At 42.1% G+C, this 14,858-nt stretch overlaps 1 protein-coding gene across 2 annotated transcripts in view; it reads left to right on the plus strand.

The window, feature by feature from the left end:
• The window catches only part of PAPPA2 (pappalysin 2), a 219,636-nt gene that overhangs the window by 129,029 nt on the left and 75,749 nt on the right, over nt 1-14,858 (plus strand). For both annotated transcript variants that reach the window (XM_061634177.1, XM_061634178.1), the window contains one exon: nt 12,536-12,707. In XM_061634177.1, the coding sequence (XP_061490161.1) occupies nt 12,536-12,707 (172 nt within the window). The remainder of the gene's footprint in view (nt 1-12,535; nt 12,708-14,858) is intronic.

Below are 14,858 nucleotides of genomic sequence, written 5' to 3' on the forward strand. Positions count from 1 at the left end.
GTATAGGCTGGATTGCTGTAATGCCCTGTGTAGTCATTTGAAGACATTTGAAAGCATCAGCTAGTACAAGATGTTCCTGTAAGAGGCTGAAGCAGTGCCCGTATGAGGAAACAAGCTAGCAAACAAACAAACTTTCTCCAACAAGGTCTGCAGTTAATGGGGTAGGTCTCTGGCCTGGCACCAAGCGCACCATCACCTCTCAGTCAGCTTCCACCTCGTGTGTTGCCAGTGCTGGCAAGCAGGGACTGAGGAATGGGAGGTTCCTGTATAAAGAAGGCTGGTTTATAGGGGAAATCTGGCTCAGGCTATTGTCTCTTGGGATTCCATTTTGGGATTTTCTAACTGACAAACACTGGCATCTGTCTGGGTTCAGCTCAGCACATCCACAGCTTGCACTGCTGATCTTCCTGAGCCAGCTGGTTTCTCCTCCTTGCATCAGAGACCTAGCTGCTCAAGATCAGGGTCATGGCAGCCTATCCATGAAGGTAATCTGGTAAGGCATGTCCACATGTCCCACTATTGTGTGGACTACCTGTGGGAGGAATGCAAAAGGGCAAAATGTGGAGCTCCTTGTCCTAGGACAGCCTTTCCCAACTGGTGGGCCTCCAGATGTTGTTGGACCATAATTCCCATCTTTCCTGACCATTGGCAATGCTGGCTGAGGCTGATGGGAGTTGTGGTCCAACAACACCTGGTGGCCCACTAGTTGGGAAAGGCTGTCCTAGGAGGCTCAGTTGGTCTCCTTTTTACATTTCAAATTTTGAGAGAGTACTGGATGCACCATTCACAAAATGGCAGCCATGGGAGGCATAGCATAGCACAACATGAGGGGCATGGCAGACATAAAATTAGAAGGTAGTCATGGTGAAGCTGTTCCCATAATTGTATTTCCATACTAGAAAAGACTTGACCTCTTGAATTTTTGCCTGCCATACAGTTGTTAAAGCCACAAGAACCTTGTTTTCCCCCAATCCTAAACCAAAGTCTGGAGTGCCATCCTGTACCCACTTATCTGGGTGTAAGCCCCATTAAACACAAAGACACTTACTTCTGAGTAGACACATATACTATTGTACTGTAAGTTAACTGTAACAGTGGATTCTTAATGAGTCCCTGGTCTTTAGCTCCTGCAGAGCAAGAAATGTGCCTAAGCCGCTTTGCACAGTTTTCACATTTGCCTTTTGGGGGTAGGGGAAAAATTCTTTAATAGTTACCCATACTTTCTGAGCAGTAGTATTTGCAGGAAATAAGTTCTAGGGTCTCAGGTGATCTCAGGTGAACCCACTACAAGGAAGGTGCATCCTGGCTGCTCAGAGAAAAGGAAGGGCAAATTGGAGGTTTTAAGGACTAAAGAAAAAGACAGGAACAGAAGTGCACTAAAAGGGGGGGTAAACAGAAGCTCTTTAGGACCCCAGGGATTCCTACTGTCCAGTGTCCAAACAGCTCACTTATCTTTTTTTTTTTTTACAATAATTTTTATTCAAATTTTCATAAAACATACAAAACAAAATCATAAAACATTCAAAGACAAAAAACAAAACAAAACAAAAATGATTAAACAAAAAAATAAAATGTTGACTTCCCATTTGTCGCAGATCAAATCAGTTATAGGTCTACAATATATAACAATCCTGTCTCTTAAATTATATTATAAAATCACTTTCCTCCAGTAGTTATCTTAATTAATCATCAAATCTCATAAACATTACTTTATTCTTTCCACAAAAAGTCAAAGAGAGGTTTCAATTCTTTAAGAAATATATCTATCAATTTTTCTCCAAATAAACATGTCGATTAATCCATCTCGTTAATAATAATAATAATCTTATTGTCATAACCATAGTCCAAATAAACATATCGATTAATCCATCTCATCAAAATCTGTTAGGTCCAATAATTTCAATAGCCATTATTCCATTATCCCTATTAATTCCATCTTCCATCTTCAATAGTCCTGTTAAGTCCAGTAATTTCAGTGTCCAATCTTCCATTATCAGTATTCCATAATAATCTTGCTGTCATAGCCATAGTCATATAATAAGAGTCTGATGGGAATTTCCTCTATCCCAAATATTTTCTTGCCATCAATTCTGAATAAGTTGCTGAAATATTGTTGTAAAGTCATATCTGTGTTCTTCTTTTTTACAAAATGCACTGGCTCATCTCTTGAGAGTTTTTCCATTGTCACGTGGCTGCAGTTAATTCCATAGATTTTCTCTATATCAAGCTCCATCACGTCATTCCAGTCCAGAAGATTATCCAAGCCATTGATAACTTTATCTCTAATATCTTCATTAATTTCTTCAGAGATAACGTTAAATTCCAAACAGTAGATTTTATTTCTAATATCCATAAACTCCAGATCTTTTTCCAATTCCACATTTGTTCCAATCTCCAGGGCTTGTATCTTCCCTTTATTTTTTCTTTTCTCATCTCTGATCTCATTCACCTCTCTCACAGGATCCCCTATTTCTTTAAGCTCCTGTGTCATTTTGCTCAGTTCAATTTTCGGCTCCTTACTGCCCTGTCGCAGGGTTTGTTTCGTTATCTCAATCTCATGCATTATTTTCTGAAACATAATTACTTCCAGATTCTCAGCCACTTTCTTGATTGCCATTTTTAAAACCACGAAAACAAAACAAAACAAAAATAAGGAAGAACCACTTCTTATTTCAGCAACAGTTGGGTTAATATTCCAGGCTTGATGACATCACAGTATAAACAGAGCAGCCTGCCTTATCTCTCTATGTTCAAGAACACAAAACAAATTTAGTTCCCAGCATCAAAACAGTTAGTGGCGTCGTGAAGAAGCAGATTCGTCAAAATAAAATAGACCAAAAAGAGAATAGTCCCAGACAATATAATGTTCCTCGGAATAGAAATCCCTCTTCTGTTTATATCTTTAGAATGCACTTCCAGGACAGCTTTTTGCAATAGAAACAGAGATAAGCTGTTAATTTCGTGAATAACAGAGAAGAGTTATAGCTCACCCAGAAGTTCTTTAAAGCTGATTCATTTGACAAATCTCTTTTTGCTGCAACAATTTAAACCAAGTAAAAAAAAGAATAGAAAGAAGGGTGCTTGCCTGTTAGTCTGTTTTCTCTTTGAAGAAAAGATAAACGTATCGCATTAATCAGATAGAGCTTGTTCGGAAGTCCGTCCGGCATTGCTGGCTGGACCTTTTCTCATAAATTAATGAAATCCAGTCCTCCCAACAAAAACAGGCTTTTGAGGTTGATCTCTACGTTTCTCCCTGCCCGGGAGAAATTTCTTCAGTCAAAATAAAAAATGTTCTGACTGATTTATATCTGAATAAGCTTCTTTTGAGGCGGGAGCCCGTCTCAAAAGCAGGCACAAGCGAAGTCACCCTTCCCGGAAGTCCCAAACAGCTCACTTATCAATCACAGCTCTGACTTCACTCATTGGCTAGTAACACTGACAGGCAGGAGTAGTCAAGCTGGCTCATTTCGCAGTAATCGGTTAGAAGGATATCAGCACATTTTGCTCCATAAATTCCTTTCTATAAGGGATAGAGACTTCCTTTTCTAAAAAAATGAAAGCTCAGAGTCTGAGCCACTTGCCAGAGGCACCACTGGAGACCTTTGTGGGCACCATGGCACATGCAGACCCTGTGATAGCTTACCCCCACCCTACTCTTTCAGCAAGTATTTTATCTGACAGTTGCTTTAAAAAGATGTCTGGTTGTTTAGGCTCTTGATTGGCTGTTTTATTTCTTGCTCAGTAGTTGGTTTATTTTGTTTTTATTATTGATGTTTGATTGCCTTTTTTCCAAGTTGAATTATTTTAGTTTTCTAAGCCTCCTTGGGTGCTTTCTTAAGTGGATTTGGGAAGGTGGGATAAAAAGGTGGGATAAAAAATACTAAAGGATGGATGGATGCTGCCCCATGGGGGGGCGGGGGAAGGTTCCTGCTAATAGAAAACTATCATGTCAGGCAGGAGGGCTAAGCTAGAACTGTCTTGGCCAACCCCACTGGAATCAGACTCAGACCTGCTGGTGTATTTTTCTTTAGTATGTTTAATGGAAAAATTCAGTCTAGAGTACTTCATGGATCAGCTTACAGGTCATGCAAGATTCTGCATCTCTACACAGCATTAGGCATGACTACTCAAAGCTAAGATGTTGTTGAAGCAATTAGGCACACACCCTTACAAACCTTAAGTAGGTCCAGGCAGGCTCTTTCTACTTGTGGAGAAAGGGAATGCATGAGCACGCAAGCGCTCCTCCTGGTTGGAAAAGTGAGGACCAACTAAGCCTACCATGCAGTTATCTATATGTCTGGGGCAATGGCGGTGGTGGCACCTCATTGAGACCCTTCTCCTCTAGAGGAGGTCTATGTGGCAGTTGCAGCTTGGGTGAAGAAGGGGGTGGAGGGGAAGTGGCTGGCTCCCAGTCAGCCAGCGTTCCTTATGTTGTAACTGGAACTAAGTGGGGGGATTATCACTGTCAAAAGTGCTGAAGCCTTCTGCTTCAACATCTTCTTGTTGCAACCTACTAGGACCCTCCCTTGGGTCCCATTCTGTATCATCCTCTTCTTCATCATCACTCCAGGAACGTTCCACGGAGCTCATGTCAGAAGTTGACATGTGGAGGATTTTCCTTCCCCCCAAACACTTTGTATTGATGGGTATTCAGACCTCTGGTCTGGGGTGATACAGCCCAGGCACAGACCACGGTGGCAAAACCGGGTTTCCTGCCTCATAATGTGTGGCACCAACCTTATAGAACCGAACATGTATAATCTGTAACTCACAAAAGTTTACGGCTCTCATTCAAAAAATTAGCAACAAAAGACCAATTAAACTCTCTTAAATTCATTCCTCTTTATGCAGCGCAGATAATCATAGTTTTTTTTTTCTATATAGGCCTTTTCTTTGATTAGGTGTAATGCACAGTTTTCAGTATTTTTCGATCAGTGCAATCTTGGCTGCAGCCAATATCATCATCATACATTTACAATTATTGCTGCTCATCTCCACTGCACTATGACCTCCCTAACTGAGCTGGCTGCTGTGATTTTGGATGGGGCGTTGGAGAATCCTTTCACAGTGCTGTTGGGGGACTTCATCATCCATGCCAAGGCTGCCTCAAATGAGCCAGCTTGGGACCTCATGTTCTTCATGACAGCCTTGGGGCTCTTTCAGTGTATCAGTGGCCCAACAAATGTCACTGGGCATACCCTCAACCTAGTTTTTACCAGAGTGGTTTCGTAATACTCCATTAACTGGGGGGCTCATTGTGACTGTATTATTATGGTTGGACCATCTCCTGGTGAGGTTTGGACTGAATGTGGCTACTTCACTTTGGAGGAGAGGGGGACCCACTGAAATGGTTCACCCTCAGAGATTTATGGAATTTGATAGATTCCTGAATGCTCTGGGGGATTTTCCAGCTGACATGGCTGATGTTCCTGTCGAGGCTCTTGTCACACTGTGGAATGGTGAGATGTATAGAGTCATTGTCACAATCTCTCCTTGGTGCAGAGGTGTAAATATTTTGGAAATTTTGAAGACATGGGGGGGGGAAATGGAAGTTTGGGGGGAAATTGAAAAATATTGCAGTACTTATTTTTCTTAGCACCCTTTACAGATCAAAAGTCACTTTGTTACTTTAGGAACATACAATTATGTATGACTTGGAGACCAAGTGGTAAACAGACAAGCAATGAAACATCTAAAATATTTAAAAAAATAAAACAAAGAAAATAATTATGTATTCTGAAAATTATTATGTCTCCTCCAGTCCTCCACAATGTATAGCAGACACAAAGCACTTATTTACATAGAAAGAGCTGAGAAAAAGAGGAAAGCAAGACTCGGAGAATACTATATGAAATTTAATGTCTCATTTTCTGTCACCGCCAGTTTCTGCTTCATTTCTGTTGCTCTGTACTTTCTCTCACTCTAGTCAAGAGGAAAGAAACAGTTTCACCAACTATGCCGACAAGAGGAAGCTCACGTAAAAGGAAGGCATTGAACCCTTCTTCAGTTTTTCCAGTTTTTTGGAACAACAACAACAAAGGCTTTGGGGGAAAAATAGAAAACAAATTTCCCAAAAACATTTCCAGGTTTTTTTCTGGCCCTTCACATCTTTACCTAGATACCCCACTGTCATTGTGGAGCATGTCGGTCCCCTTGGTCCTCCTGTGTGCAATGAAACAGCAGAGTCGATGGCTAGAGCACAGGTGGTGTAAATCTCAGTCCAAACCGGACCAAATACATGTGAAGGCACATTACTGCACTTACCATGTGGCAGTGCCAGCAGCAAAGAAAGCTTACTTCTCTGCCACCATCGTTTCCGCAAGAAGCTACCCAGCAGAGCCTTTCCAAGTGGTGAATAGGCTTTTGTCATCTGGCCAAGAGAGCATTGCTGTGACACCCTTTGCAGCCTGTTGTCACAACTCTGGTGAGCCACTTTAGGAACAAAGTCACTCAGATTTGGACAGAGTGAATGCCACAGTTAGAGCGAGTCCAGTGGAGGCATCCAGAGCACACTCTGTTCCATCGGTACTGGATCACTTTTGATTATTGCAGTCTGAGGATGTGGACAAGCTGCTTGGAGTGCAGCCGACCACACGCTCCCTTGACCTTTGCCCATCTTGGCTTCTTACAGCTAACTGTAGTGGATTGACTGGGAGTGATCAGGGCTTCACTGGAGGAGGGGAAGTATAATCTGCCTTGAAAGAGGTAGAGGTGTGCCCCCTCCTTAAAAAGGCCTCCCTGGCTCCAGAAGTGTTGAACGACTATTGCCCAGCGGCAAATACTCCCTTTTGGGGCAAGGTGCTTGAGAGGTTGGTGGCGATCCAGCATCAGGTATGCTTGGTGGAAACTGATTACTTGGATCTATTCTAGTCTGGCTTCAGGCCCTGTCATAGCACTGAAATTGCCTTGGTCGCTCTGGTTGATGACATTTGCTGGGAGAGAAATGGTGAGAGTAAGACCCTGCTCATTCTCTTTGATCTCTTGACAGCTTTGGATGCTGTTGATCACAGTATCCTTCTTGAGCATTACAGGAAGTGGGGATTGGGGGCACTGTGCTTCAGTGGTTCTGCTCTACCTCCAGGGCATTTCCAGAAAGTAGTTATGGGAGGCTGTTGTTCAGCACCATGAGAGTTATCTTGTGGTGTTCTGCAGGATTCTGTCTTGTCCCCCATGCTATTTAATATATTTAATAATATTTAATTGGCAAGTGTCTTCAGGAGATTTGGACTGAGGTGTCATTAATATGCAGATGACACCCAGTTCTGTCTCTCTGTTCTATCTGAATCAGGAAAGTTGTTGAGATATTAGACCAGTGCATGGAAGCAGTGATGGGCTGGATGTGGGCCAATAAATTGAAGCTGAATCCTGAAATGACAGAGCTCTTGTGTATCCTGAGTTATCAAGTCTGGGATGAAGGGAGATGACCTGTCCTGGATGGGGTTTTACTTTCCTGGAAGCATCAGATCCACATCCTGGATCCAGTATTGTCGCTGGAGGCTCAGGTGGCCTTGGTAGCTAGGAGTTCCTATTTTCATCTCTGGCTGGTTCACCAACTATGGCCCTTTTAGAAGAGATGACTTGGCCATGGTACTCCATGCTCTGGCAACTTCCAGACTGGATAGTTGCAATGTGGTCTACGTGGGGCTGCCCTTGAAGACAACTTCAACTGGTCCAAAATACAGCAGCCAGATTATTGACTTGGGTTCCATTTTGATCTCATATAACCAATAAACCAATTCATTGTTGGGCCCAATTTAAATGCTCCTGCTTGTGTTTAAAGCCCTACATGACTTAGGCCCCAAATATTAGAAAGACCTCCTCCTTCTCTACAGGCTGTCTTGTGAATTGAGATTGGCAGAGAGGGCCCTCTTGGTAGTTCTGCCACCCTCAGACATTTGGTGGGGGGAGTGGCAAGGGAGAGGGCATTCTCTGTTGTGGAATTCCCTCCGCACAGAGGTCCATCTGGCACCTTCATTATACAGCTTCCATTATATGTTGAAGATACACCTCTTCATCCTGGCTTTTGACATTTGAGAGATATATTTTTAGGACCTTCTCTAGTTGTGAATGTAATTTTTAAAAACTGTTTTTAGTAGTGTATTTTATATTGTGACCCGCTGTGAGACCATCTGGTGAAGGGCAGGTAATAAATCAAATAACAACCACCACCTCAGTTGTATGAACCAGACCGCTAGGGATACCTTTATATGCCCCATTGAAAAGAACCCCAGTATTTATGGGGCATTCATATTTAAAGATGCATGTAACTGGAGCAAGTGTGGTGGATTTAGTGTGAAACACAAGGTCATCATTAAAAGATAAAATTGATATAGAGAAAACCAGTGTTTACATGCCATTAAAAGTAAAAGAAATAGTAAATTTCTTTTTAAAAAATGGAAATAGGAAACAATAGAAATGGGAAATGCATGGCTCTGCACTGATGGAAATTGACATGGATGTTCCTGCCAAGGATGCTGAAATTTGTAATCCTAGCCCCCTCCTGCATGGGATATCCTTTGCCAGAATCACCATCTCCTTCTCCTTCCCTAAGTAAATTCGGTGGTCCCTTTGGGGGCAATAGGAGAAGGAAGGGGCAAAGGTGATAGCAGGCACTTGAGATGCAAGTTGAGCTTGTCCTGTACCTATTCATGAGTAAAATAGAGAGGCTCATTTTACCAATGCCCTTATTTGATTATTCATGACATCCTTAGTCCTTTGTTTTAACACTGATGGAGAGAAGCAAATGGGGTCACGACAATGGAGCAAGAAGCTACCCATTGTAGTACACACACCAGCTGGAACAATTGGGCCCAGGCAAAAGAACCATCCCATTTGAATATTTCTGGGGATTGAGAACTCATTCAGTGATTTGGAAGACTGAAAAAAACAGCCAGTGGAGGAAAGAACCATTATATAATAGTATGTAAATATAAGGGTAACCTTGCGTGGCCGTGTAACTGACAAACCCATCCCTAACCCCCTGTGTGAGACTAATACTGCAAACAGCAACAAAACATCTAAAAACCAGCATAGATATAGCAGATTAAAAACAATTTAAAATCAATACAAATCCAGCAGGGGAATAATTTCATGCAAGAATCTAAGATGAGTATACCCATGAAAAGGCATGGGAGGTCTTCACCTGGCACCTAAAAGGCAACAACATGAGCACTAGGCAAGCCTCTCTGTGGAGGGCACTCCATAAGGGAGACACCTCCTCTGAAAAGGCCCTCTGCCAAGTAACCAGTTACTTCATTCCGAAGGGGATACTCCCATGAAGATCTTAGGAACAGGGCAAATCTTTCAGATAACCTGGCCCCAAACCTGGCCATGTCCTTTCACAGTTGAGAGGACCTGTTTACCACCTGATGGCATGAGCAAGGCACAGAGGCCCTTCCACTGCGGACATCCTACCTGCTGTAGGAGAGTTCTCTGTTGCATCTGATCAAATGGTATCTTGAGCAAAGGTGGGCCTAATTAGGACCGTGGGCTAAAGGCTCCCCACCACTGCTCTAGAACTTAAAACACTGTGAAAGCTTCTGCTATAATACATTTTTAAGCTTTAAGGTGCCACAAAACCCCTAGAGCTGGGTCTTATACAGGCTTATGGCCATCCTGTGATTGAAGGACTGTATTCAGGCAGATGCAGTCAGGGATTCAGGCAACTATATATGACATTGTGTGCATGTGTGATAGTTTTATTCCAGGAAGTATGAGTGTGGTGGGTGCGAGGGGAAGGATCTGTGTTGCATTTGATACTTGTTAAAGGCCCCAGAAGCTAAATAATTTGACAAACACATGTGCTTGTAAAATATATATTAACAAGAAACAAATGGAAATGTAAAATAGTGAAAGAAATTTTAGCAGCTGCCCTAAAACCATTTATCACTTCATAAACATGTCTGCGTGTAGGGAGAAAGGAAATATTTTTCCTTGTGGTCCTTTTTCTTACCACTTGTCTTTGCCTCCCTCCCCCTTCCCAAAAAAACCCCTTTAAAAAATAGTCTGTTCCTTTCCAGTCCTTTGTTGGACTTCAAGGCTTGGCACTGCTCTTTCTGCACATATGTTTTGGATCCATGGGGGATCCATTGTGGCTGTCCATAGCTAAGCTGAAACTGGGCAGATCCTCTGCCTGCTTGCCACTCCAGAACTTCCTCTTTTTTTTCATAGAATCATAGAACAGAATCATAGAGTTGGAAGGGGCCTATAAGGCCATCAAGTCCAACCCCTTACTTAATGCAGGAATCCAAATTAAAGCATAGCCGACAGGTGGTGCTCACCATTATCCCTTATGTCAAGATCAATTATTTTTAGACTGTTCAAACATCATGGTAACTACCATATTAGAAGTGGTATTCCTTCCAGTGGGACAGAAAAGAAAAAATACTGTTTCTAAAATAATGTTCTTACTTTTTAAGAACTTGTATTAAAAATAAATAGCTTTTAAAAATACACTCTTAATGATCAAAACATTTTAAATTACTCTAGTGGAGTAAATGACTAAACACTGCATCCCTAAAGTGTTGGAGAAGCTAAATAAAATATCATGCCAAGACATGGACAGAATCTAAACAATGCTTTCTGTTTCCAAATGTACAACAGGTAAACCAAAGTTTAAAGCTACTTACTCTCATCTCCATGGTGGCTGTATCAATAGATTATTAATTAAGTCATCACTCAAAACTCTAGACTGCACAAACTAGTTTGGAAATACACTTCAAACTGGACTTCTGATTCCAGCCAATTACAAACCTTGATTTGCTTACAAATTATAGTTAAGCTTCCAAGATTATGATTGAACTGAGTCATACACATATTCCATACTTCCATGTTGCTTCTATCTTTCATTAAGTATTTTGGCCTCAGTGTGATCAAGGAGATGATCCTCTCGTGAAGCCCTCTCTGTTAGGTGTGGGGAACCTTTTTGGCTCTGTGAGCCAGATTGTTATTTGGCTCCATCCTGCAAGCCAACTTCTACCTGTCAAAATCCCTTGTGCAGGGTTCCCAGGCTTGAGAACCACAGCACAAGGAGTGTTGCCAATCCTATATTATGTGAGCCTCTCTGTGCTGCTCCTTTCCAACTCCAATGTCAGAGGTACAAAGGACCCCCCCCCCCGTGGCTTCAAAGAGCAGCACTGGGAAGGAGAAGTGATTTCCATTGAATGGAAACCGCTTCCCCTTCTTTGAGCAAGGCACACTCCTACTACCCATCAACTGATGGGTGGTTGAGAGTGCACCTTACTCCAGCAAAGGAACAATCAGGAGCCCACTTTAAACTCCTGGTTGATCCTTTGAAACTCCGCCGTTACTGGCCCCAGACCTGATGTATGATGTCAGGTGTAGGGCAGGTGGGTGTGACTTCCCCAAAATGTCCTTGTGGGCCAAGTTTCACCTGTGAGCCAGAGGTTCCCCACTCCTGCTGTAAGTGATAGTACAGCCTTTCCCAACTAGTGGGCCACCAGATGTTGTTGGACCACAATTCCCATCTTTCCTGACCATTGGCAATGCTGGCTGAAGCTGATGGGAGTTGTGGTCCAACAACACCTGGTGGCCCACTAGTTGGGAAAGGCTGTGATAGTACATATATACTTTTAAGTAATAACCCTTATGGAAGGGCTTCACAAGACACCATCCTCTTGCAAGGGGGTTGATTTATGCATCAAAACACACTTCCACAATTTGAAGTGTGGAATCATCCCTTCACCTCACTCCCTGGTATTTAGAAACTGGCATCTCTGGCTTAAATCAGTAAATTATGCTAACTAGTTTAATGTAAAGTATTATGGGTTCAATCCATCAAAACTTAAGTCCTTTCCCATAACAAGTTAGCACCAGGTTACCTGAGAGAATGCCTTTGCCTGCATAGACCTGTTCATTCATTGAGATTAGGCCCTCCTGGTTGTTCTGCAAATCCGTGTTACACCAATGAGAGGGAGAGGTTTTTCTTTTGTGGCACCCAGCCTCTGGAATGAACTCCCCCTTGACATGACAGTTACCAACCTTGACTGGTTTTAGGTGCTTATTAAAGAGCCATCTATTTGCCCAAGCATTTGCTGGCTGTTAGTATCAAGCTTTTAGCATTTATTTTAGCTACTTTTGATATTATGTATTTTATTGTTTTAATGTGCTCTTTTTAATGTAGATTTGATTATATTATCTGTAAACTGTAAACGTTCTTAATGAAGGGCAGTATAAAACTGTCATAAATAAATTAATAAATGCCTCCTTTTGAATGTTGAGGCATATACATTTTACTCTGATGCTTTTTATATCAAATGTGTTACTGCTGTCCTCTCCCTCCACCAACAACTCATGCCTTGCTGGCCATGAGAGGCTATCATTACTATAGTAATGATAGTTCTATAGTACAAAGCCAGCCTTAGGAGAAGTAGCAGCTTAGTTTTGACAGACTTACTGTTCTATGTTCCCTTGCGCCAAGCCCATTTTGCCATAATGCCAGGAGGAGGATGTTGCATCTCCTGCAATGCAGGAAGATGCATTTTTTTCTCTTTTCTTTTTCTTTCTCTCCTCACAGCTGCACACAACATACCTGCGGAGAGCAAAGCCGCTGTGTGCTGCCATTTATCCATCATGCTGCTGTTGTCAACTGCACTTCCAGCAGTCAGGAGCATGTGGAATGTGCTGTTACTTGTGGGAAGGGGTTTGTTCTCCATGCCAGTCATGGGCAGTTGCTGCGCCCAGGACAGGTGAGTACATGGAGTCATGATATTGTTCCAGATGTGCTTCAATGAAAGAGAATTTTTAATCTACCATGTCAGATGGGGACTTTTTGACCAATCAGTCCAATCAATTCCTTCTAGGCATTTCTTCTTCCCATTGTATATATATCAGTACTTTATAGCTCTTAGGGATTTTGTGGCAATGTTTCATGAGTGGTGGTGCTGGTTGCAGTGAGGAAGCCTTAGGCATTTCTTCGCTGAGCTGGTGGGGTGATGTGGAATATTCATGAACATTCTGCTTCCTGAGGAAAGTTGCCATTTCTAAAATATTCTCAATAAGCAAGCATTGTCATCTGAAGCAAATGCCTAGTTAAGGCGAGTAGTGGCTCGTGCAGAGAGGGGGATCTGCCATTGCAATACTGGCATCACTACAGCTTGCCTGGGTGGGACAGCAACAAAATTAGGGCCATGCAGGTGAGCCTTGTGAGGCTGCCACTGCCAGTTAAACACTTCCACTGGTGCACCAATACAGCCTCAACCTTGCCCCTACGCTAGCTCTGTCCAGGTAAACAGCAGCAACGTTGGTATTGGCAGGGAGGCTTTGCCCCACCACAAGTGCCACTACTGGTTTAGAATAATCCTTTACAAAGATTGATGGTCAGGAACAGTTTTTTGGGCAAGGGATTGAAAAGTTTCATGGGAAGAGGCCCTAAGAGGCAAGGAAGTTAAAGACAAGGGAACCTGGAGTTAGGGTAGCTGAAGGAAGAGGAACCCGTTGCATGGGTGGGTCACGGTGCTCAAGTCTTTGAGAGCTATGGTCCACAAATGGACTGCAATAGTAACATCATCATTATGATTATCATTGTGATGTTATGTTTTTATTTCATTTATATCTCATCTTTCTTCCATGGGGGACTACAAGGTAGCATGCACAGAATTCCTAGTTAGTCTCCAATCAAAGCCCTGACAAAGCTAAGGCCTGCTTAAGCTTTGGCAAGACTGCTGTTTCATGTCATTTCAGAGTCCTTAATACACACTGGGTGTGGGAGAGAGGAAAAAAATGTGTAGACTTCACAGTTTTAAAGATATGTTTGAAGACCTGTAGCTAAGTTTCAGCAGATCATTCAACTGGTGTAGCTTTGGTGGTCTGTACAGCTTTGGATCCTTTTTCAAATAGCCTGCAGTTATGATCATTGCTTTTGATTGACCTCATTCTCCCTCAGTTTTCCATGCTTTTTCTCCAACTACCACAACTGCTCCTTGCCCAAAATATTTCAATGTTTGGCAAAAACAGATTGGGGATGGAAACAAAACAACTTCCTGCAAATTATAAGTATTTGCAGAATTTACTCTGAATGCAGAAACTGAGTTTTCCTTGTGCCAGATTTTGGTTTCTCTGTATTTAGTCATGCATTAGGCCAAATTAATCTCTGATGTATGACTGAGTGAGCCAGAGCCACCCTTGGCTCCTTCTTGGAGGAAGGGCAGGATATAAATTTAATAAATAAATAATAAAATAAACCTGAAGAGTTAATAGATCGAGACTGAATCCAATACATGTCTACTCAGAAGTAAGCTCCACTGGGTTCAATGGAACTTACTCCCAGGTAAGTGTATATTGGATTGCAGCCCTAGTGTAGTACAGTAGTGTATAGGCCGGGCTATATATAGCTATATATTCCCCCCCCCGGCCTGTACAAGTAGTTAAGAAATGTATCTGTGAACTAGGAAGTTCCTGACTTATATCTTGCTACTGTCATGAACTCACCAGATGGATTTGGCAAGCCACTGTTTCTCATCCACAGTGCCCTAGTTGCAGTATAGGGATGATGATGATAGCCTACCTCTGGGATAATCTGCATGAAATACTTTGAAAATGCTATATAGATGGTAAGGATTGCTAATATGGTCCATAATCACTGGATAATTAACTTCCTACTGTTTTGACTTGATTTTCATTCAGATCAAGTCACAAGAACTATGGAGATACACATTCAATAGGATGCCCCAAGGATCCATATAGGGAATTGTGCATTTATATGCCATTTGTTAATTACCTGAAAGAGAAAAGTGACTGGCAAAATGTGTAACTTATAAAATCATTTGTAAACGCAGCAGGAAGGCATAACACTGGGTAAAAAAAGCAATGAGAAAACAAGTACTACAATTCATAAGTAA

Source organism: Rhineura floridana, chromosome 6, assembly GCF_030035675.1.
Source record: "Rhineura floridana isolate rRhiFlo1 chromosome 6, rRhiFlo1.hap2, whole genome shotgun sequence".
Classification (NCBI taxonomy): domain Eukaryota; kingdom Metazoa; phylum Chordata; class Lepidosauria; order Squamata; family Rhineuridae; genus Rhineura; species Rhineura floridana.